This window comes from Canis lupus, chromosome 3 (genome assembly GCF_048164855.1).
Source record: "Canis lupus baileyi chromosome 3, mCanLup2.hap1, whole genome shotgun sequence".
Classification (NCBI taxonomy): domain Eukaryota; kingdom Metazoa; phylum Chordata; class Mammalia; order Carnivora; family Canidae; genus Canis; species Canis lupus.
In genome coordinates this window covers 12,408,186-12,432,528 of record NC_132840.1, presented here as the reverse complement: position 1 = coordinate 12,432,528, position 24,343 = coordinate 12,408,186, and the positions used below count along the sequence as shown (strand labels likewise).

General features: G+C 41.9%; 1 protein-coding gene across 3 annotated transcripts in view; it reads left to right on the top strand.

Annotated features, from left to right (window-relative positions):
* The window catches only part of SF3B3 (splicing factor 3b subunit 3), a 53,479-nt gene extending 41,336 nt beyond the window's left edge, over nucleotides 1-12,143 (top strand). For all 3 annotated transcript variants that reach the window (XM_072817976.1, XM_072817956.1, XM_072817966.1), the window contains exons 18-26: nucleotides 4,638-4,812; nucleotides 6,000-6,205; nucleotides 6,303-6,459; nucleotides 7,434-7,559; nucleotides 7,968-8,180; nucleotides 8,882-8,980; nucleotides 9,892-10,035; nucleotides 10,864-10,968; nucleotides 11,519-12,143. In XM_072817976.1, coding sequence (XP_072674077.1) covers nucleotides 4,638-4,812; nucleotides 6,000-6,205; nucleotides 6,303-6,459; nucleotides 7,434-7,559; nucleotides 7,968-8,180; nucleotides 8,882-8,980; nucleotides 9,892-10,035; nucleotides 10,864-10,968; nucleotides 11,519-11,659 — 1,366 coding nt within the window. In that variant the 3' untranslated portion in view covers nucleotides 11,660-12,143. The remainder of the gene's footprint in view (nucleotides 1-4,637; nucleotides 4,813-5,999; nucleotides 6,206-6,302; nucleotides 6,460-7,433; nucleotides 7,560-7,967; nucleotides 8,181-8,881; nucleotides 8,981-9,891; nucleotides 10,036-10,863; nucleotides 10,969-11,518) is intronic.
* The last annotated feature ends 12,200 nt before the right edge of the window (nucleotides 12,144-24,343 follow it).

Here is a 24,343-nt window from a genome sequence, read left to right as displayed (position 1 = left end):
AGGCATTAGATCACTGATAACTTTTTCTCTTTCAGTCTTGTCATTTGCATTGTTACGTCTTCGAATTTTAACCTCAGTATGAATAATTTAGGCCTTTTACAACTTGACAGACTGTTATTTATGCTGATTATGTTGGAGTGAGCATTATTATATTGTGAGATGTCTATTCATTTTGAAAAATAAGCTGTGCAGTGTGACTGTCAAGTTTTGAGTTTTGTTTTTTAATCTTTTTTTTTTTTTTTTAAGATTTTATTTATTCACGAGAGACACAGAGAGGCAGAGGCAGATAGAGGGAGAAGCAAGCCTCCTCGCAGGGAGCCTGATACAGAACTCGATCCCGGAACTCCGGGATCATGCCCTGAACTGGAGGCAGATGCTCAACCGCTTAGCCACTCAGGCGTCCCTTTTTTAACATTTTAATGCCACTTATGTTCATGTCTTGGTTGTAACTGTTGGCTTTTCATAAGAAGAACTCTATCAAAAGGAACTAGAACCTCTTGATATATGGATAAATTACTAAGTGAACTCCCAGTTTTCTTTGCAGCAACTTTCAGGATCTTTTCAGTCATTGTTTTCTCTCTCTCTCTCACCCTTTCACCCTCTCACCTTCACACCTTTATGTACCTTCTACTTTTTTTTTTTTTTTTTTTGTACCTTCTACTCCAGCAGAATCACTCTCCCCTCTTGTTTTTTATATCTCTGTACCTGTCCCTAGCATGCTTCCCACACACATCTCTGCAGGTCAAGGCCTAGCCTCATTCATCAACATTTTCATGGTCTTAACTGGGTACTCCTTCTCTTCTCAATTCCTATAAATGTGGACACTCCCACAGATTTTTAAAAAATATTTTATTTATTTATTTATGAGAGTCACAGAGAGAGAGGGAGAGAGAGAGGCAGAGACACAGGCAGAGGGAGAAGCAGGCTTCATCCAAGGAGCCTGACATGGGACTCGATCCCGGTTCTCCAGGACCGTGCCCTGGGTCAAAGGCTGCGCTAAACTGCTGGGCCACCAGGGCTGCCCTCCAACAGATTTTTCAGACTTTTGTAGCAGTAGACCATTTCCTCCCTAGAACAAGAATCTTCAGGGAAGGTCTAACAGCAGAACTCTTAGGAACACCAGCATTTAGAGTACTTGTTGTCAGAACTAGTCACTTCTATTTTTGACTATTTATGAATAGTGCTGCTGTGGATATTCATGCATAAATTTTTGTGGGGGCATATATTTTTATTTTTATTTGGTTATGTACCTGAAAGAGTAGAATGGGTCATGTGGAAACTCTGTATTTAACCTTTTGAGGAATTGCCAGACTGCTTTCCAAAAGGGCTGCACTGTTTTGCTTTCCCACCAGCAAGGTATGAGAGTTTTAGTTTTTTCACATCCTCATCTACATGAATTTATTTGATTTTTTTTTTTTTTAATTTTTATTCCAACCATCCCAGTAAGTGTGAAGTGGTATCTCCTTGTAGTTTAGATTAGCATTTCTTTGATGCTTAATGATGAACTTCTTTTTTTTTTTTTTTTTTTTTATTTATTTATGATAGGCACACAGTGAGAGAGAGAGAGAGGCAGAGACATAGGCAGAGGGAGAAGCAGGCTCCATGCACCGGGAGCCTGACGTGGGATTCGATCCCGGGTCTCCAGGATCGCGCCCTGGGCCAAAGGCAGGCGCTAAACCGCTGCGCCACCCAGGGATCCCTGAACTTCTTTTTCATGTATTTACTTGGTATTTTTCTTTGGAGTAATGTCTGTTGAGGTCCTTTGCCCCTTTTTTTAACTGGATTATTTTTTGTTTTGTTAATGAATTGTAAGAGTTCTTTGTTCTAGCTGTAACTCCCTTATCAGAAAAGATTTGCAGATATTTTCTCCCATTCTGTAGATTGTCTTTTCACTTTTTTTTTTTTTTTAAGATTTTATTCCTGAGAGACACAAAGAGAGAGATGCAGAGACACAGGCAGAGGGAGAAGCAGGCTCCATGCAGGGAGACCGATGTGGGGCTCAATCCCGGGACTCCAGGATTACGCCCTGTGCCAAAGCCAGGTGCTAAACCGCTGAGCCACCCAGGCATCCCATCTTTTCACTCTCTTGATGATGTCCTTTGACACATAAAGGCGAAGTATTTTTTTTTTTAATTTTTATTTATTTATGATAGTCAGAGAGAGAGAGGCAGAGACACAGGCAGAGGGAGAAGCAGGCTCCATGCACCGGGAGCCCGACGTGGCATTCGATCCCGGGTCTCCAGGATCGCGCCCTGGGCCAAAGGCAGGCGCCAAACCGCTGCGCCACCCAGGGATCCCCTAGGCGAAGTATTTTTTAAAGAATTATATTGAAAAAAAATTTTTTTTTAAAGATTTATTTATTTATTCATGATAGAGAGAGAGAGAGAGTGAAAGAGAGGCAGAGACACAGGCAGAGGGAGAAGCAGGCTGCATGCCAGGAGCCCGATGCAGGACTCGATCCTGGGACTCCAGGATAGCGCCCTAGACCAAAGGCAGGCGCTAAACCGCTGAGCCACCCAGGGATCCCCTGAAAATTTTTTTTAAAGATTTTTATTTATTTGAGAGAGAGAGAATGAGCAGGAGGAGAGAGGAGAGAAGCAGACTCCTCACTGAGCAGGAAGTCTTAATGCAGACTTGATTGATCTCAGGACCTTAAGATTGTGACCTGAGCTGAAGGCAAATGCATAACCAAGTGAGCTATGCAGGTTCCCCTAAGAATTATATTTTTATTTTTTATTATTATTTTTTAAAGATTTATTTATTTATTTATTTATTTATTTATTTATTTATTTATTTATTTATGATATACAGAGAGAGAAAGAGAGAGAGAGAGAGAGGCAGAGACACAGGAGGAGGGAGAAGCAGGCTCCATGCCGGGAGCCCGACGTGGGACTCGATCCTGGGACTCCAGGATCGCGCCCTGGGCCAAAGGCAGGCGCTAAACCGCTGAGCCACCCAGGGATCCCCAAGATTTATATTTTTAAAAGTCCATCTGAAAACTGCCTGAAGTCCTGTTGGGTATCACCTGCGGCATAAGTTCTGCTTGGACAAACACTGGCTAGTCTCATATTTTCTCAGGAGTAATGCAACATGGGAATATCTGTGCTCCCTCTTGTGTGTCTCCCTGAGAGCAGGTGTTCTCTATGCTTAGAATTTGCCTGTTGTGGTGGTAGGGTGCCTTTATAAAACAGATTATTAGTGTGTGGGTTAGACCAAGAAGAATCAAAACTGAAGCATCAGTGGTTTTGATTTTGGTTTTATGTGATACTTTTTTTTTTTGCAGAACGACAACTTTTGATGCCTAAACACTTAGTTTCATTATTCAGATGTTTGTAAAATACTTGATTTATTGTTTTTCTCCAAATAGAGGAATATGCTAATTACTTGGAGAATATTTTGGATATCCCTGGAAGTCAGAATACTATTAACCATAGTGTATCAGGAAATAGTGTTTTTAATATTATACTCTTTGTTATGATTCTAAATTGGCTGTTTTTTCTTTGAGCACTTTGAAATGGTTTTCTTCTGCCTTCCATTGTTTTTTTTAAAGTCACTGTCAGATTGTATGCAATATGGAGAGAATATTTAAACTAGAAATAAAAATCCCTTGTTAGAGATCAAGTGACTGTGTGTGTGTGTGTGTGTGTGTGTGTGTGTGTGTGTGTGTAAAGATTTATTCATTCTGGGACTCCTGGGTGGCTCAGCAGTTGAGCATCTGCCTTTGGCTCAGGGCATGATCCCAGTCCGGGGATCAAGTCTCACATCTGGCTCCTTGTGTGGAGTCTGCTTCTCTCTCTCTGTGTCTCTCATGAATAAATAAATAAAATCTTTTTTTGGAAAAAAAAGATTCTTTCTAGAGAGGGAGAGAGAACGCACATTCATGCGCTAGCAGAGGGAGAGGGAGAGAAATCCCCAAGCAGACGTCCTGCTGAGCATGGAGTGTACAGAGCCCATTGCAGGGCTTCATCCCAGGACCCCAAGATCATGACCAGAGCCAGAATTAAGAGTTGGATGCTCGATAGACTGAGCCACCCAGGTGTGCCCCAAGTGACTATATTTTTAAGAGTACTTAGGTTCTGCTTATTTTGGACATAGTTTGGCTTAGGCACATCTCTTGGTCTCATTTGACAAAGGTTGTAGGTCCCCTACTCACCATCTCTTTTTGTATGGTTGCAGGTTTCCTGTTTTAGGTGATTTTTGTTCAGGAGAGCACCCACTTTATTTTAGGAAACACAGCACAAATACTACATGTTGAGGCAGTTTCAGTAATTTAGAATGAATTTGGAATTGACGTTCTTTTTTTCAGAGTTTGTCAGTAATAAGAGGAAGTTTTAACTCTTTACTGTCGCGTTATCACTGGAGTGACAAAAAAAAAAAATTTCACTAGTGAAAACCAGAATTGCAAAAAAAAAAAAAGGAAAAGAAAACCAGAATTGCTGTTGCTGAAGTAGAAGGCCCTTCTAGGATTTCCTTGTTTTCTGTGCAGAATCTTCTAGGTTAGAAGGCTGGTATTTGATGTTAATTTATGCTAACATGAGAGCTTTAGAGATTGATGCATTTGTGTGACTGGTTTTATACTTTTACCTGAGTTTCTAGACCCTGAGTGATCTATTAATTCCCTGCCTTTTGCACAATAGGATTTTAGCGTTGGAGAAGCTAGGTGCTGTCTTCAATCAAGTAGCCTTTCCACTGCAGTACACACCCAGGAAATTTGTCATTCACCCTGAGAGCAACAACCTTATCATAATTGAGACAGACCACAATGCCTATACTGAAGCGACAAAGGCTCAGAGGAAGCAGCAGATGGCAGAGGTAATGTAATGAGACTGGCCTTCAAGGTTCAGCTAAAAAGCATTCATGTGAAATTTTGTTGAAAAGTTTAAACTCGTGTAATTGTTGATTATATTCTGTTAGATTAAAAAAGACCCAGGCTGGGATGCCTGGGTGACTCAGAGGTTGAGTGTTTTGCCTTTGCTCAGAGTGTGATCTCGGGGTCTGGTGATCGAGTCCCACATCAGGCTCCCTGTGAGGAACCTGTTTCTGTCTCTGCCTCCTCTCTCTCTCTCTCTCTCTCTCTCTCTCTCTCTCTCATGAATAAATAAAATGTTAAAAAAAAAAAGACCCAGGCTTTTGTCCGGTCCTTTAAGCAGACCCCTTTGCCTGAATCCTTGTTTTTAGAGATTATCTTGTGACTCAGGACTAATACACTGACCTGGGTTTATTCAGTATTCAGCTTTCCTTTTGAAACAGAGTTCTTCAGTCCTTGAGCTTCCCAAACAGTTTATGTATGTGTTTCCTGGATTCAGGCCCAAAGGAGACAGATTTCGTTTTCTCCGTAACACTAGTTCTTTCCAGAAATCATCTCCTAGCAAAAAAACAAATAGCTCCAACCATGTAAAGCTGTGTCTGGCTTGGAAGAGATGAGACAAGGATTTGTAGCAAGGGAAATCAGATGCGATAGGTAGAAAAGTGGTGTTTTCATTTTATGTATCTCAGACCACTCAGGTATTTGCCGTAGTTGATGTTAGGGTTTTTTTAGGCATTAAAAAATGAAGTACCTGGTTTCCCCTTTAGTGGCTTTCCCTCTTCCCCTTATCTGTATACCTCTCCCTTTAATCTTTACTTTATAGGAGATTTGTTTTTGGCCTACAGACTTGGCTACTTACATGATATGAATTCCCCCTGGAGGTGTTGTATATTTGTCCACTTCTCACCCACTACCTACCTCTGAATATACCGACTCTTCCTTTTTTTTTTTTTTTTTTTTTAAGGTTTTATTTATTTATTCGTGAGAGATAGAGAGAGGCAGAGATCTAGGCAGAGGGAGATGCAGGCTCCTCTCAGGGAGCCTGATGCAGGACTTGATCCTTGGACCCCGGGATCACATCCTGAGCCCATGGCAGACCCTCAGCCGCTGAGCCACCCAGGTGTCCCATCTTCCCTGTTTTGTGTGTTTGTTTTGTGTTTTTGTGATTGATTGATTGATTGATTGATTTTAGGAAATGGTAGAAGCAGCAGGAGAAGATGAGCGGGAGCTTGCTGCTGAAATGGCAGCAGCATTCCTCAATGAAAACCTCCCTGAGTCCATTTTTGGAGCTCCTAAGGCTGGCAATGGACAGTGGGCTTCTGTGATCCGAGTGATGAATCCTATTCAAGGGAACACGCTGGACCTTGTCCAGCTAGAACAGAATGAGGCTGCTTTTAGGTAAGGAGCACAGGATGTCCAAGGTTTTGGGAGCTGGAATGAGAATACTTTATATTATAACTAATGCCTGACTCCTGCTTCTTTCTCTTTTTTGCAGTGTGGCTGTGTGTAGGTTTTCTAACACTGGTGATGATTGGTATGTCTTGGTGGGTGTGGCCAAAGACCTGATCCTCAACCCCAGGTCTGTGGCAGGGGGCTTTGTCTATACCTACAAGCTCGTGAACAATGGGGAAAAACTGGAGTTTTTGCACAAGGTAGGAACCAGCCAGTGGTACTCCTGTGTCTCTGGTCCAACTGAAGTCTCCCACTTTTGCTTAAGTTGTGGGTCAGGTCTTTTGGTGACCATTTTGGGAGCCAGCTCATTGATTATGTTCCGTCTCTTGGTGGGACACAGAAACGCTCTGGCTTTCATGCTCCAGTGAAGCTCCACTGCCCGGGGGTCCACAGGAAGCCTGTGTTCTAACCATCCACAATGATGACTTAGATACACACCGAATTGGCCCCTTGTTTATTGCTTTTACTAAGCAGACAGCAATTTGTGACCAAAATCTAGTAGATCTAAATAATTAATAATCTCTGGAGAAATGCCTTTAATGGATAGTTTCCCTTTGGAAAAATAAAGTTCTGGGGATGGTGGTGGTGGTTGCACAACAGTGAAAATGTTTGATGTTATTGAATTGTATACTTAAAAATGGAAAATTTTATGTGTATTTTATCGCAGTTTTAAAAATAAGGGAAAAATTTTCCTGTTCTTCCACATGGACAACAAATGCATGTAGTTCCTCTAGCCCTTTGAAGCACAGGGAAGTGTCCCCTACAAAATAACTACTTGTGGACTTTTTTTTGTGTTAAACTCATTGTATCTCCCTTAAAACTAAGAAGTCACTTGTCACTCCTTTCCCATCCCTCCACAACCAGCAGTCACTTTTTTGATATTGAGGCTTCACTGTTAGTGGCACCAGTTGAATTAACACAGGCTCTAAGACCACATTCATTAGGCTCCTTTGACTTGTGACATTGATCCATTTGCTAAGTGATTTGCAGTGTGTGGGACCTGTTTACGCAACCACCCCATTTCCTAGAGACTGTTGTATGTGTGGTTTATTTCTCTGATGAGCCAAAGGTGATCACTCACTGTTTCTTGTAAAAACATTTTTGGTTGAGAGGGTGGGGCTAGCCTATGGCTGGTGTCCTAATAGCTACATTACCTGCTTTTTTTTCCTCACAGACTCCAGTGGAAGAGGTCCCTGCTGCCATTGCCCCATTCCAAGGGAGAGTATTGATTGGTGTGGGGAAGCTTCTGCGAGTTTATGACCTGGGGAAGAAGAAATTACTCCGAAAATGTGAGAACAAGGTAAATATGCTGGTTACAGAACTTCAGATCTAGCTAGGGAGACAGGAGGAAACATTGACAGAACTGTGGACAGTAACTTAAAATCATGTGTCCTTAGTAGGACCTTGTATTTTCCCAATTCCAGCCTTATTAGGCCTTTTAGACTTGAGAAGGACAGAAGTTAGGTGGGTTTCTTGATTTCTTCATACTAAGAACCGGATTTCTGTCCTGCTTGCTTCCATAGGGTATTTGAGAATTGAACATATCCTTCCACTATAGTAAAACCAGTTCTTTTTCTATCTTTTAAGAGTTTATTGCTGACTGCCATTCTGTAGGCCCTATGTATATATTGCAGTCGGGGGAAGCTGGACTTTCTGTGGGTTCTGTGAATCTCAAGGTGACACCCATTGCTGTCCTTGTTTTTCCCAGCATATTGCCAATTACATCTCTGGGATCCAGACTATTGGGCACAGGGTAATTGTGTCTGATGTCCAAGAAAGTTTCATCTGGGTTCGATATAAACGTAATGAGAACCAGCTCATCATTTTTGCCGATGATACTTACCCACGATGGGTCACTACAGCTAGTCTCCTGGACTATGACACTGTGGCTGGGGCAGACAAGTTTGGCAACATTTGTGTGGTGAGTTGATGTTTACATGGGTTACATTGATGTCTAAGAAAGGTCTCTTTTCAGTGGTAAAGCCAAGGACCCAGGGCTATGATCTCTAATATGGAAAGTAAAAAATAGGTATAATATTTAATTCTATGAAGACTAGCTCTAAAAAGAAAACTTTGTGTTCTTGAAGCCTTATCAATATTTTATTTTTATTTTTTAAAGGTTTTATTTATTTATATATTTTTTACATTAATCTACACCCAGCGTGGGGCTCGAACTCACAGTCCTGAGATTAAGAGTCGCATTCTCTACTGACTGAGCCAGCCTGGCGCCCCATTCTTACCAATCTTTTAGAACTCTCTGTCCCCCATCCCTCCACCACCTATTGGTCCATCTTCCTCTGCCTTATGGAATATAATTTAATAGTAGGATATTTCGTTTGATCTAATGAGTAATATTTATTTTTACTTGGCCAACATTTTGGCTTCTCTTTCTGAGCCCAGTTTGACTTAACCTTATTAATATGTTCTATAGTCTTTGTTTTGTTCTTGCTCATGGGTTGATTTGTCACTCAGACACCAGGTTGCAGGAGATAGGCTCAGGCCTCTGCCAAAGGTGATGATGTTCCAGGCTTGCTTTCAAGGATATGGGGCAAACATGTTACTTGGTGATTTAGGTGTGTAGGTGCAGGACCCAGCCCTGTGACTTGTGTCATTTCCTTGTAGGTGAGGCTCCCGCCTAACACCAATGACGAAGTGGATGAGGATCCCACAGGAAACAAAGCCCTGTGGGACCGGGGCTTGCTCAATGGGGCCTCTCAGAAGGTAAGATTGCAAAGGATCCTGAAGGAGAGGTACCAGCCTGCAGGGTACATTTCCCATGACCCACATTGAGGGAACATTTTTTAGCTGCCTGCCGTGCACTGGGTACTCTCCTGTGTGTGGAAATCCTTTCAGTCATCAATCCTGTGATGCATATTTGCTGGGCCTGATGTAAAATGACCAAGTCACCATTTGATTTTTGTGACTGCAGAAATAGAATTTTTCCAGACATCTTAGTAGTGACTAGAGCATAGTGAGTTCCTTGGAAAAAAATTTGCACAGGGTCATTCTGATATTAGCCAGTTCTTCTCTCAGGGGTTGTTCTGGGCTCTTTTCTCCGGTAGGCATGTGCTTCTAGAGCATCTCTGAATTTTTAAAAGCTGATCCATTTTAGAGAGCAAATCTAATAATGATTGCTGCTTTTTAATAATTATTTGTGGATTTTTTTTTTTTGCAAACAAAATATTTTTGTTTTGTAATTTAACAAAATATTTTTCCATTGTAATTGTTCATCAGAAATGAACAACTGATCTAACTTTAGCTATGTGAGGACATTAATCTCAAATGTTAAGAACATTCTAAAGTACTTTTATTTTTTTATAAAGGTAATTTTGTTTTTAAAGATTTTTACTTATTTATTCATGAGAGAGAGAGAGAGAGAGGCAGAGAGAGAAGCAGGCTCCATGCAGGAAGCCTGATGTGGGACTCAATCCTGGGACCCCAGGATCATGCCCTGGGCCAAAGGCAGACACTCAACTGCTGAGCCCCCAGGTGTCCCCGCTGTAAAGTATTTTTAAATGTTAGTAATGTTTGGATTTGAAAGGAGGTGAAATCCTTTTGAGGCACTGCTTGCTCTTGGAAATCTGGAATGGGTGGAGGGCACACATTGTTACTAGTCTGTTTTTTACTTACAGGCAGAGGTGATCATGAACTACCATGTGGGTGAGACAGTGCTGTCATTACAGAAGACCACACTGATCCCCGGAGGCTCTGAATCACTTGTCTATACCACCTTGTCAGGAGGAATTGGCATCCTTGTCCCGTTCACATCCCATGAGGTGAAATCTCCCATACTCTTTGATCTTTGCCTTTTTACAAGGTTGATTCTTGGTGCTAAATCAGCCTAAGAGGGCAAATCTTTTGTCCCTACCTGCAACTAGTCATGTTCTGGAAATTTTATAAGGTGACAGAAGTGCCTACAAGATAAGAATCCTGATTCCCCCTGCTGGAAAGCCATTTGTTTTTATACTGTACCCGGGTTTGGTTCAGTTCTTTTTTAAAGATTTATTTATTTTTAGAGAGGGAGCGAGTGGGAGGAAGGGGAGGTTCAGAGCAAGAGAGGGAGAGAGAATCCTCAAGCAGAGTCTCCACTGAGCATGGAGCCCGCCTATGTGGGGCTCAATCCTAGGACCCTGAGATCATGATCTGAGCCGAAGGTCAAGAGTTGGGTGCTTGACAGACTGAGCCACCGAGGCACCCTGGGTTTGGTTTAGTTCTATTATGGTACAGGTTTTGTACAGATTAGGAATGATGGGTGATGTAGACTGTATTTACTGCCTCCTTGAATTGACTCTAGGACTGACTAAATTAGGTTTCTGTCATTTCAGCTTAGGAAGCTGGGATCAGGAATCTGACTTCACAAATCAGTCTATATGTATAGTGTTCTCTTGTGTTCTTCAAATATAGGTGGGGTTTCTTTCAGGCTTTAGGTATCTTGTAGGAGGAAAACCTGTAGTTGTCAGAGGAGCAATTTGATAGTTAACATCTGTTTGGATGGTTATTTAAAAAAGAATGGCTTGTCTGTTTGTTGTGCTTCTGAAAACCATAGACTAGTAGTTGAAATCACTTTCTTCTTTTAGTGACAGATTCATTATTTTTTCTACCAGGACCATGACTTCTTCCAGCATGTGGAAATGCACCTACGGTCTGAGCATCCCCCTCTCTGTGGGCGAGACCACCTCAGCTTTCGTTCCTATTACTTCCCTGTTAAGGTAGGTCTTTGTTGGAAATCTGGGCTGAAAAGGGAGACCCTTGGTCCATATAATTAGTCTTTTCTGTGTACCTCCCTCCCTTAAAAATCAGAAACAGTTGGGGCAGCCCCCGTGGCTCAGCGGTTTAGTGCCGCCTTCAGCCCAAGGTGTGATCCTGGAGACCCGGGATTGAGTCCCACATCAGGCTCCCTGCGTGGAGCCTGCTTCTCCCTCTCCCTGCGTCTCTTGTGAATAAATAAATAAAAAATCAGAAACAGTCCTGAACAAAGGAGCATCAAAGGAGTGGATTGATGGAGGCAGTAATGCGGGAGTGGAATGGCTAATGCTATTTAGGGACCTCTTCCCCCAGGGCAGACCACAAGCCAGAGAAAAGCCTTCACCCAGTTTTGCTATTCCGAACACAGGATACTAAGGATGAACTTAGTGTTCCTGGTTTTAAGACAGTGGTTCACATATCTGAGAGAATAAAAGCTTTCTTTACAGGTGCTTTAGCATGTGCCACTTTCTTTGAGAATCTGACCTCTTTCTTCCTCACTTTTCTATGTCTTAGAATGTGATAGATGGAGACCTTTGTGAGCAGTTCAACTCCATGGAGCCCAACAAACAGAAGAACGTCTCTGAAGAACTGGACCGAACTCCACCTGAAGTGTCCAAGAAGCTTGAGGACATCCGGACCCGCTATGCCTTCTGAGCCCTTCCTTTTCCTGTGGGGCTTGTGTCAGAGACTTTGTTTTGTTTCCCTCACCATCTGGCTCTGAACCAATGGCAGAGGAAGGGTGGCTGGATAATTAAGACTTTGTAATATTAATGCTAGTTAGTCTTTCCTATCCACTCTTTCCCTGGAGTGACTGGTTCCCCCTAAAACTGGCACTGAAATTTGCGCTGCTTCTTTCTGCCTAGTGCATAGTACTTTGCTCCTAGGTTTTGGTGTGTAATAAGATGTTCCCTCAGCCCCAAAGCCTTCCCTGCATTGATATTTCTGGCTCTCTTGTCTACTTTTGTATACACCCTTAGTTTTTAACTGGCTTTCCTGTAAATATAGTTTTGTACAATGTTATCTTTGTGGGAGGGAGGGTGGGAGGGAGTTAAGCTGAGGTGGGGACCAGGTGGAATATAGTGTAACTCCTGAGTTCTGCCACTCTGCACTCTAACCCGAAATACAAATCTAGTTTTTAAGGTGGCTTGTGTCCATGTGTCTTTTCTGGGGGCGAGAATTTAGATGGGAGATTTGAGCCTGAGTTGGAGCAGAAAGAATGGAGTATTCTTTTTTCCAGCTACCTGCTTGTACTTCTGGCACCCTGTGGCCTCCCACTCCCAGCTCTGTGGTGCTGGTTTGGCTTCCTCTAGTTCTTTTTGCTATGCAGATGCAACATGGGCTCTGTAATAACCATGTGGTGAGCCATGCCTCTTCGCATTGGATATTGAGGGTGGTGGCTGATTTCTTCCCTGTTTTAGCTTCCTTCTACTTTGAGGTCTTGGTATGCATTCCAGCTAGGTGGTCTCTTAACAGATGCTCCCTTTACTTCTACAGCTCCTGAAATGATCGTTTGCCATATGACTCCTAGGAAAGATCAGTAAGTACAGAAGAACCCAGATACTAACCTGCCCTTGGGAACAGTCAGTATATGTATGTGGTCCCTGTTTAAAGGCTCATGGGTAACCAACCATTGGGGGCGGGAGAAGGGGAGTCCTATCTTCAGTGGACATCTTAGACAAGCTCTGGAGGGCCTTGGAGTCTGAGGAGGTAGCACTATTAACCTGTCAGCTGCAAGTGTCCTGATGTCAAATGTTCTGGCCCACACCTGAAAAGGCAGCCTTAATCTTCCAGGCAGTCCCCCAGCTTCTTTGAACCTGGAGAGACCTTAGCTCACTGCTGTGAGCTCAGTCTTTCACAAAGTAAAATATTCCTGTGCGTAGGCTCAGCCACTTCCACAAACAGATTCTCTGTGGCTAGTACTGGTTTGGAATCAGGAATGGAGATGATTAGACAACAGCGTTTGGCCCTGGGCAGCCTATACTCCAGGGTTGAGAGGGTCACTGATGCTGCCCCTGAAGCTGTGGATCTCTTTAATCTTGATTAGGTTTTAGAGCCGGCAGTAGAAATCCAGATTTTGCCAGGAGTTGAATCCCTAGGTAACATTCTTTCTCAGTTATCTCACTGGTTCATTTAGCAGATGACGCTTTTGAATTGTTTTCATGGCCTAATTCCAGGGGTCTCATTTTTTTCTGTGGCCCCTACCTAAACCCATTTCGTTTAGTCTGTTAGATTGTATGATGTTAACATGTAGTAGTCTGGGAGACTTGGTGTTGATGTTTGAGTAGCAGTCCCTTAGTCCCAGTTTTTTCCTGAATTACTTCTTCCTATTGTCATTGGGGGTTTATGTAAGAAAGGAAAACTTGATTCTGTATAGAATTAGGAGTTGTCTTTTTTTGGATGGTATAAACAAGTTTATTAACAAAATCACAGCCAAGGGAAAGAGGACACTGCATACCATGCAAGGTGATGTGGGGATTGTACTTAACTCAGTAAATAGCTGGGGGCTTTGAGAGGGAGACAGGTTTTATAATACCAAGAAGGTGGGGTGCCTCCTTCCGGGGGGAAGATATGATTGTGATTGTCTTGTTTAAATAAATCCATAGACCAGCATGCGCTGAAACCTGCTGCCTAGAGGGGAGCAGGAACTGTCTAGTCCTTTGATAATGAGGGTTGTTTAGCTTAGGGAATCTTATTTGTTTTTTGTTTTGTTTTTTTAATATTTTATTTACTTATTTATGAGAGACCTAGAGAGGCAGAGACACGGGCAGAGAGAGAAGAAGGCTCTGTGCAGGGAGCCCGATGTGGGACTCAATTCTGGGACTCCAGGATCACACCCTGGGCCAAAGGCAGGCGTCAAACCACTAAGCCACCCAGGGATCCCCCCCGAGAACCTTATTCATAAGAGCAGAGTTGGGAGGGAAGCTTGCAATTAGGCCATTTGAAGCCTTTTTGGTTTTACAGCACTTAATATTAAATCTTAATTTTAGATCTTTTACCACTGTTGGGAAATGTGTTGTTACCTGATTATTGCCCCACTGGAGAGCTACAGGTAGGCCAGGGCAAAGGCTTCAATATTATGAGATTCTCTTTCCCATTCCTCTATTACCCAAAGCCCAGGAAAAATGATGACAAACTCAGTGGAATTGTCACTGAAATGTGGGTTGGGTATTGTAAAAGGTTAACTGGTAGGTGACAGCAGATCATGAGCTAATAATATTTTGAGTATTATACTAATAAAAAGCAACTAAGAAATTCACAGGGCCTGCTCAGTTGAACTTGATAGCCTAGTAAGGAGAAAAGGCTTTCACATGTGAAATAGTCAAAATGTGTTTATAGTAGGAAGCTAGGATCAGGCAACATCTGGTTTGGCCAGATAATAGCTGAGTTAATTTGGACAAACCATTTAAAATTTATGGGCCTTGGTTCCCAGATTTGTAAGTTTAGTAAAGGGAGAGATGTCATATAAGCTGCAAGCAAGTCCCTTAATGTGTTGCTTGGTTCCTAAAGAGTCCCAATATTTATCAAAAAAGAGTGACCCTGTATCTTCTGTTTGTATGTTTTATTTTTTTCTTAAGTTTCCCTAATCATGAAAATCATCCCTTAAGCCACTCAATATAGATTCCTGGGCATTTTCCCCTAAAGATTCTGAAACACTAAGTCTGGAATGGGAACCTATAAACAAGGCTAGACATGAACTCACAAGCCTGAGTTCAGTCAAGTCTTTGCCTTGCCTCTATGAGTAGATGTGAGACATTGTCTAGGCAGGTTGGCATCTCACCTGTAACATGGAGATAAAACAGAATTGTGAGGATAAAATGAGAGCATTTATCCAAAATGCCTAGCACATTGTAAGTGCTTATTAAGCCAAACCTGAGGTCTTAATATACTTGAGACTTAGGTCAGGAAGCCAGTGAAGTCTTGGATTTTCCTTTAGAAGTCACTGAAGAACCATAGACTGAGTCTCCTTCCCTCCACACCTTGTACATGTTACAATGTTTTCTTTCTCCCTTACATGATTTGCTTTTGATGTATATTGACTTTCTCACATTCTCTGTTGGTGTAACCACATGGGTGCTGGATGAGCTAGAGTTTTGAGGGATACACAGATAACATTTCAACTCCATAACTGAGGGGCCTTCGCTAGATTTGAGTTCTCTACCAGGATTTTAACACATGGAAAGACTTTCTTTTCTTTTTTATCCCCTCAGCTTTGAAATATAAGTGACATACATCACTGTATAAGTTTACTTTTTTTTTTAAAAAAGATTTTACAAAAAAAAAAAAATAATAAAATAAAATACAAAAAGATTTTACTTATTTAATTATGAGAGGCACATAGAGAGAGGCAGAGACCTAGGCAGAGGGAGAAGCAGGCTCCATGCAGGAAGCCCGATATGGGGCTCGATCCTGAGACTCCAGGATCACTGTATAAGTTTAAAGTGTACACAGCATAATGGTTTGACTTACATATATTTTCAAGTGATTATATTCACTATCTCCGATAAAAGGATATTAGTTTTTTTCTTCTTTTGAGCACTTAAGATCTACTCTCTTAACTTTCATATATATCACATAGCCGTGCTAAATAACTATAATCATATGTTACACCTCGAATATTTATGACTGAAAAAAAATTTTTTTTAATGACTGGGAATTTATACCTTCTGACCGACCACATTACTCTAGCATCGCTGCACCCTCCATTCCCAACTGTCTATTTCATCTCTTTTTAGGAGTTTGATGTTTTTTTAGATTGTACATATAAGTGAGGTCATACAGTGTTCTTCTGTTTGACTTATTTCACTTAGCATAATGCTCTTAGGGTCCATCAGTGTCACAAATGGCAAGATTTCCTGGTGATTTTTTTAAATGACCAAATAATACTCCATTGCATGTATGCATATATGTATGCATATACCAAAATTTCTTTTTATTAATTTTTTTTTAAAGATTTCATTTATTCATGAGAGACACAAAGAGAGGCAGAGACACAGGCAGAGGGAGAAACAGGCTGCATGCAGGGAACCTGATGTGGGACTGGATCCTGAAAGTATCTGAATGGTATCATCCAACATGATACCAGAATCATGCCCTGAGCTAAAGGCATACGCTCAACCACCGAGCCACCCAGGTGTCCCCAATTTTTTTTCCAGTTTAGTTAACATCAGTATTATATCGTGTTTCAGTGTTTGAGGTGTACAATTATATAGTGATTCCACAGTTCTGTACATTACTCAGTGCTCATCATGCTAAGTGTACTTATAATTCCTATCACCTTTTTCCCCTATTCCCCTCACCCACCTCCCCTCTGGTAACTGTCTGTTTCTGTAGTTAAGGGTCTGTTTCTTGGTTTGTCTCTCTTTTTTCTCTTTCCTCATTTTGTTTCTTAAATTCCATATATAAGTGAGATCATATGGTATTTGTCTTTATCTCACTGAATTTCACTTAGCATTATACTCTGTAGTGGCATCCCTGTCATTGGAAATGGCAAAATTGCATTCTTTTTTATGGCTGAATATTTCTTTGTGAGGATACACACACACACACACACACACACACACACACACACACACACATCTTTACTCATCTATTGATGGGCACTTTGGTTGCTTCATAATTTGGCTATTGCAAATAATGTTGCTATAAACAGAAGTGCATGTATCCCTTTGAATTAGTGTTTTTGTATTTTTGGGGCGAAAACCTGGTAGTGATTACTGGATAGTAGGGTAGTTATATTTTTAACTTTTTGAGGAAACTTCATATTGTTTCCACAGTGGCTGTACCAGTTTGCATTCTCACTAGCTGTAGGAGGGTTCCTTTTTCTCCATGTCCTCACCAGCACTTGTTTCTTGCTTTTGATTTTAGCCGTTCTGACAGGTGTGAGGTGATACCTCATTGTGGTTTGATTTGCATTTCTCTGTTAATGAGTGATGTTAATCATCTTTTCATGTGTCTGTTGGCCATCTTTGGAGAAATGTCTGTTTTTGCCTTCTCATTTTTAAGTTGGATTATTTGTTGTTTTGGGTGTTGAGTTGTATGGGTTATCTTGGATGCTGATCTTTTATCTAATATGGTATTTGCAAATATCTTCTCCCATTCAGTAGGCTGCCTTTTATTTATGTTGATTGTTTCCTTTTTTGTGCAAAAGCATTTTATTTTGATGTAGTCCCAATAGTTTATTTTTGCTTTAATTTCCCTTGCCTCAGGAGACATATTTAGAAAAACGTTGGCATGGCCAATGTCAGACATAACTGCCTGTGCTTGCTCTCAGGATTGTTATAGTTTCAGGTCTCACATTTAGGTCTTTAATTTTGAGTTTATTTTTTTATATGGTGCAAAAAAAATGGTCTTAGTTTCATTCTTTTGCATGTAGCTTTCCGGTTTTCCCAGCACTGTTGAGATACCACAAGTTCTTTATTCATTTGTCTGTGGTTGTTGTTTCCATGTCTTGGCTATTATTAATAATGTCGCTGTGAACATGGGGATGCACATACCTTTTTCATTTCTTTTGGATATATTCCCAGAAGTGGTATTGGTTAGGTCATAGGATAGATCTGTTTTTAATTTTTTGAGGATTCTGCATACTGTTTTCTGTAGTGGTTGTACCTATTTACATTCCCACCAACAGTACACAAGGGTTCCCTTTTCCCTGCATCCTCTCCAGCATTTCTTATCTTGTGTTTTTAATGGCCATTCTAACAGGCTTGGGATGACATCTCATGGTGGTTTTGATGTGCATTTCCTAATGACTGATGATGCTGAGCATCTTTTCATGTGTCTCTTGGCCATCTATTTACAATATATCTATATTGGAAAAATGTCTATTAACTTCCTTTGCCCATTTTTTTATTGAAGTATAATTAACATACAGTGTTACTAGTGTCAGGTGTGCAACATAATGACTCAGAAATTCTATACATTACTCAGTGCTCATCAAGATAAGTATAATCTAGAGGTGCCTGGGTGGCTCAGTTGAATAAGTAGCCAACTCTTGGTTTTGGCTCAGGTCATGATCTCAGGGGTTGTGAGATCAAGTGCCATGGGCTTGAGATTCTCTCACTCTCCCCCTCTGCCCATGCACATGTTCTTTTTGTCTCAAATAAATAAAATCTTTTTTAAAAAAAAAAAGTTTTCTTGATCCTCTTTATTTATTTATTTTTTTAAAGATTTATTTTTATTTATTTATGATAGAGAGAGAGAGGGAGGCAGAGACACAGGCAGAGGGAGAAACAGGCTCCATGCCGGGAGCCCGACGCGGGACTCGATCCAGGGACTCCAGGATCGCGCCCTGGGCCAAAGGCAGGCGCGAAACCACTGAGCCACCCAGGGATCCCCTTGATCCTCTTTATTTCACCCTTCCCTCCACCCCCTCCTTTCTGGGAACCACCAGTTTGTTCTCTGTATTTAAGAGTCTTTTTGTCTCTTTTTTCCTTTGTTCGTTTGTTTCTTAAATTCTACATATGAGTGAAATCATATGGTATTTGTCTTTCTCTGACTTATTTTACTAGTATTATACTCTCCAGGTCCATCCATGTGGTTGCAAATGGCAAGATTTCATTCTTGTGTATGATTGATAGAATAATATTTCATAGTACATATAAATATTTTTTTTAATTTTTATTTATTTATGATAGTTACAGAGAGAGAGAAAGAGGCAGAGACACAGGCAGAGGGAGAAGCAGGCTCCATGCACCGGGAGCCCGATGTGGGATTCGATCCCGGATCTCCAGGATCGCGCCCTGGGCCAAAGGCAGGCGCCAAACCGCTGCGCCACCCAGGGATCCCTCATAGTACATATATACCACATCTTTATCCATTCGTCTATTGATGGATACATGGGCTGCTTCTATATCTTGGTTACTATAAATAATAACTGCAGTAAACCTAGGAGTGCATGTATCTTTTTTCGTTAGTGTTCCCTTTTGCCCATTTTTTTTTTTTTACTATTGAGTAGTAGGAGGTCTTTATTTTGGATGCTTTATATATTTTGGATGTTAACTCCTTATCTAGGTACTTGGTTTGCAAATAATTTTTCCCATCCTGTTGGTTGTCTTCTCACTGTTGATTTTTCTTTTTTGTGCAGCTTTTTAGCTTGATACAGTCTCACTTGTTTTTCATTTTGTTGTTTGTGCTTTAGATGTCGTATACAGGGATTGTCACCATTGAGCTTCCTTCACTTTTTTTTTTTTTTTTTTTTTATATTTATTTACTCATGAGAGACACACACACAGAGAGAGGGAGAGAAGCAGGCTCCATGCAGGGAGCCCGATGTGGGACTCGATCCCGGGTCTCCAGGATCACACCCTGGGCCCAAGGCAGGCGCCAAACCGCTGAGCCACCCAGGGACCCGCTTCCTTCACTTTTCTGTCCATAAATTTGCTTCTTGTCTGCAAGTAGAATTTCTGGAGCACAGGCACAAGGAATTAAGCTTGAATATGTAGAGCTCAGGAATTTTGTCTAGTTCATAGCTGTTGCCCCAGAACATACAAAATGTCTTTAATAAAACTTGATGAGGGGCTTGGGGAGCCCTACCTTGTCATGTACCATCAATAAATTATACTGTACCCAGCCCCCCCAAAAAAAACAAAAAACAAAAAACTTGATGATAGGATGAGGATAAGTTATAAAACCCATCTATATAGGTGTTAAGGGGGACTAATCAATTCCTTTGGTTTAACTGAGCAGCCAGGTGAATGGGAACTCTGTGTAGCCTTATAAAACACATCAGAGCCTACATGGAACTCAGGAGGGATAATGCCTGAGTCATTTGCCCTTAGTTATTACTAAGATTGCTCCCATCCTATTGCTCTGTTAGGTTTCTGTAATTTGGGTCTAAGAAAGGACTGAAAAGTTTTCAGCTGCCTCATCTTTCCCTGACCTCATGGTTAGAGGTTCTGCGGATGTCATTTCCTTTGGAAGATCTCTTGCCAAGAATAGCATTCCTTGGGGGGAGGGGGCTCAAGTTGGACTATGGATGGAATGTTAGGTTTTTTTTAACGTGTTGCTAGCAAGACTGCTGTGGCTGGGAAAGGCTCTTGGAGTTCACTTCTCTCACGGGGAGAGTATTGGTCTTCAGAATGTGTGCTGCCCCTGTGATGTAGCCTCTTTTGAGTTTCTCATTAGTGGGAAGCCAGGAATGTTGGGAACATTCTTCAGATAAGATCAACCTGGCTTCCAGTTTTTTATTTTCTGACTTCCAATTTTTTAAAAAAATTGTAAATTCTATTTCTATTCAAAATAGAAATGACATGTGTTTGTCTAACTCATCTACTTGCTCACTTGCATATGGAATATTGTATTTGAATATTTTGTTTATCATACCTTTAAAATACATTCAAGGGCTATATCAAGACCTCAGAAGAACCATCTCTGCTACTGAAATCAATCAAATTGTCCAAAAAAAAAAATAATAGTGTGGGGGCCAGATAGCTTACTCTTGGGTACGTGGTAGGGCTTCAGTGAACACCTGTGGTCAGGGACTGATGTATATCTGAGGATCTGATAGCCCAATGTGTGGGGCTTTGTGAAGATGAGCTAACTGAAATCAGCAGAGACAAACTACACAGGAATCTGAAGAGTCCCCTTCACCAGTCTGCACCAGCATAGCCAATTGCTTGTATAGAAGCTTGAAAGCCAATGTCAGAAGACATGACCAATCCACTAGAAGATGCTGCTAAATTTGTTTATTCCTCCAGTATTTACCAGCACCTACTACGTACCACATCCTTGCAGGTCTGCTCTGTACCCAGAAGTTGAAGGAGAGTTATTATTTTATAACCTAATAGTTTTGGTAAGTCTGCTAAGAGAGCCTGGCAAGTTTCTGAAGAGCCTGTCTCATGTCTCTGGCAGTCTCAGATAAAACAGCCACAGCCTTGCAACTTCTGGGGAAAGTCAGAAGATCCCAAGTCGAAAAAATGGGGAGGTGGAGGGTGGGCAGCCAAAGGTTTTCAGTACAGAAATGCAAGGAAACCTGTGCAGTGGTTTTTAGCTCCAGCTAGATATTAGGATCATTTGTCAGATTGCTGGATTTTGTCCCTAGATTACTCTTAAATTTCTGCTGGTATCTGAGTATCTGTATATTTCACAGTCTAGTGGTCATCAGACTTGGAAATCGTTAAGTTGGGTGGGGAATGAGGGAGCAATGTTTCTTTTTCTTTTTTAATTTTTATTTATTTATGATAGAGAAGGGAAGAGAGGCAGAGACATAGGCAGAGGGAGAAGCAGGCTCCATGCACCGGGAGCCTGATGTGGGATTCGATCCCGGGTCTCCAGAATCACGCCCTGGGCCAAAGGCAGGCGCCAAACCGCTGCGCCACCCAGGGATCCCGGGAGCAGTGTTTCTTACTCAAAATGTAGCCAAATAAATAAATAGACCACGGTTGTAAATTCCAGTTTGGGGACAAAAGGTTGGGAGATTCAGATAGCTCAAAGCCTGTCCATACCATCCAAGCCCACCTTTACCCCTCAAATCCAGAAACCAATACACAGTAGGTTTTGTTGAAATCCCAGAGGCAAACCCATCTCAGTTCCCTACCTGTGCCTTCTAGAGCCTTCACATTTTCAATTCACAGGACTACCCAGCAGAACTTGTTGCCTTGTCTGACAACAAACAAAAGTCTCGGAATGGTTCACTTTGAATTAGTTCATTTGGAAAGAGTTTTCACACATTTAATAATTTGGGGCCATGAATAGATGTGTATAGGCTAGTGACATGATGGTCAAAAGAAGCATCAACATTTACTGTGAATTATTAGAATTTAGTGTTAAGGCAGTCTGGGCAACCTTTTCCCTTTATGGAGCTGTTGCTGCAGCTGGATAAAGGCCACTTAACCACAGAAAGCTGTCAGAATTAAAATCCTATCTGCCAAATGCCAAGTGGAGTGAAGGCCATAGAAAGAACCTTGGACACAGAGTCCAGTGACCTGGGTTCACTGGTCTCTCTGAGCATGGTCTCAGTTTCCTGTCTGTAAAGGAGAATAAAGCCAACCTTCAGGGGGTCATGGTAAGAGCAAAGTGGTTTTGCTGAGCTTCCAGAGCATTTGAGGAGGCATGGCCACTAAAGTTGGGTCTGGAACCCTGGGATGTCTAGAGCCATCCCCCATCTTGAACTGCAAGATGTAGGATACTTTGAAAAGAAGGGACATTTCAAGCCAAGAGGCCTTAGAGAGCACGGTGGAGTTTATTCAGACTTCTGTGAGGCTCTAGTGAGATCCTGTGACTGTGCCCTCATCATCTCCACTGTCTCCTGCCGTCCCAGCAGGCCACGACAGTATGAATCAATTTGGCAGAGCTTTGCCAAGGCCTCGTGGAGGGTGTGGCCAGGATAGCCACAGCCTTGGGGATGAGTGTGGGGAATTAGCCAAGTACATTTCTAGTGTGGGCCTTGTCCTGCTGGAAGTTCAGGGCCAAACCGGGAATCCAGTTTTGTCGACCCAATTCAGAAATCATTTCTTGAACTATTTTGCCAGGCATTGACATTCTGAATAAGACATGCTAACATGTATGCTAGCATCTTTCAAGCTAGGTGCTATGGAATCCTAGATGTTAATAAGAGGCCTCTTAATAAAAATTCTGTGCTCCCATTCAAAGAAACAGTACAAATTATTGTCTTAGATAGTTTACTGCTTTAAACAGAACCCTTCCCCTGTTCCCTGATCTCTGTTTGTAATGTCCACTGGTGGAGGAGCTAAAGGATCCTTTGAAGGGTTGGCCCACCCCTAACTCCAAATACAGGGATCTTGCTGTGAAAACAAGGTGATGGAGCTGCCCCATGGTGCCCACAGAACTCTGGGGGGCAGAGCTATTCTCTGCATTTGATCTGACCCAGGCAAAGTGAAAGTGCCCTAATTGGAGATGGGGCTGAGCAAAGGGCCTCCCTTCTATGCCCTCAGAAACTCCCTGTGCTGTGTGTCCTACCACAAATTACACCAAAACAGTCATGTCAGGAAGCCCTGACCGTGTGATCTTAGGTTAGATACTTCATTTCTGGGCTCGTGGCTACATCTGTATGCTGGGTAATTTGGTCCTCAACAGTGGTGATTATTTATCAAAGGCCTTTTCTCCATCTGTCCCTCTATGTACACATGCACTCCAGTTATTATCATGTCATCCAGTTTTATTAAGCTTTGCAGGGAGAGTATTTTTTGCCAGGGTAAATGTGTTCTAGAGAAGAGCTGGGGTAGCCCCTTAAAATGGCCCAACCTGCCTGGGAGCCAAAATTTGATCCTGCCATTAACTTGCCAGACGCCCTCAGTCAGGAAAGAGTTCCTGGCTGATCCTCTGGGTTTGTGACCCCCTCCTACCCGCACTCCCAAGGCAGGCTGGGGACACGTGGCCTTGCCCCGCCCTTGCTGGCTTCAGTTTCTGAATCGGCAGCTGCTGTGGCCTGCTTTCCCCGCCCTTCTCATCAGTCGGGAAGCCGGGATTGTGGGTTAGGGGAAGCCGCAGCCTTTCCCACCTGGCATCCACTGCCCCCAGTTCTTGGGCACCTGCTCCAGCTGTGGAGCCCCTCAAAATCTTCAGCAAGGCCCTAGAAGACCTCATCCTCATGGGTGAACAGGTAAGAAGGCATTCATTTTTTTTTCTCACGTGGTTTCCTTTTCCTGATTTCACCTCAATTTAGCTGCTGCTTTCACAGATCACAACAAGAGGGATTAGAGCAAGCCTTGAAAATACAGCCCCCGCCAAGAAGCTCTGAACTGTCTCAGAAATGGTGTGAATTCTCTGCGTGTTTCTTCAGCCTTGCAGGAAAAAAAGCAGATCCAAATGACCATAAAGCAAGTTACTTTTTCCATGTCCTCTTCTGAGTTTTGTATACCAACAAACCTACATTTTAAAATGATTGTTGTGGGTTACTGGGGGCTGCTTCACTACATACTGCCTTAGGTCATTAGGTACTATGGTGTGAGTTACCACATGCATGAATTCCCTGGTCCAAAATTAATTGATTTAAAGTTCTTTAAAAAAAAAAGGGCGGGGGAGGAGAAAAAGACATAGGTGAGTCTTCCTTATTCAGATGATATTCTGAAATTAAAATGAGTTCTACTTTTACATTTATTTTTTTTTGCATTTATTTTAAATGTATCAAACCAACTACTGTAGGTAATACTTAATGGTTTGTGCGGTATCCACTTCATTAACCCATCTTGGCACATGCATTCTTCGTCCCTCGGTTGTGAGGCTGGGTTGCTTCCAGGTGTTTTGCAATTAGTAATTCGGCCTTTACAGGCAACACTATGAAAATAACTTTTCCTGTTATTTTAGATTTTCCCCCTCTCCTTGGAGTTTATTCTCCATCCAGAATGAATGAAAACTTGGGCCAAAGGGCAAGAACATTTT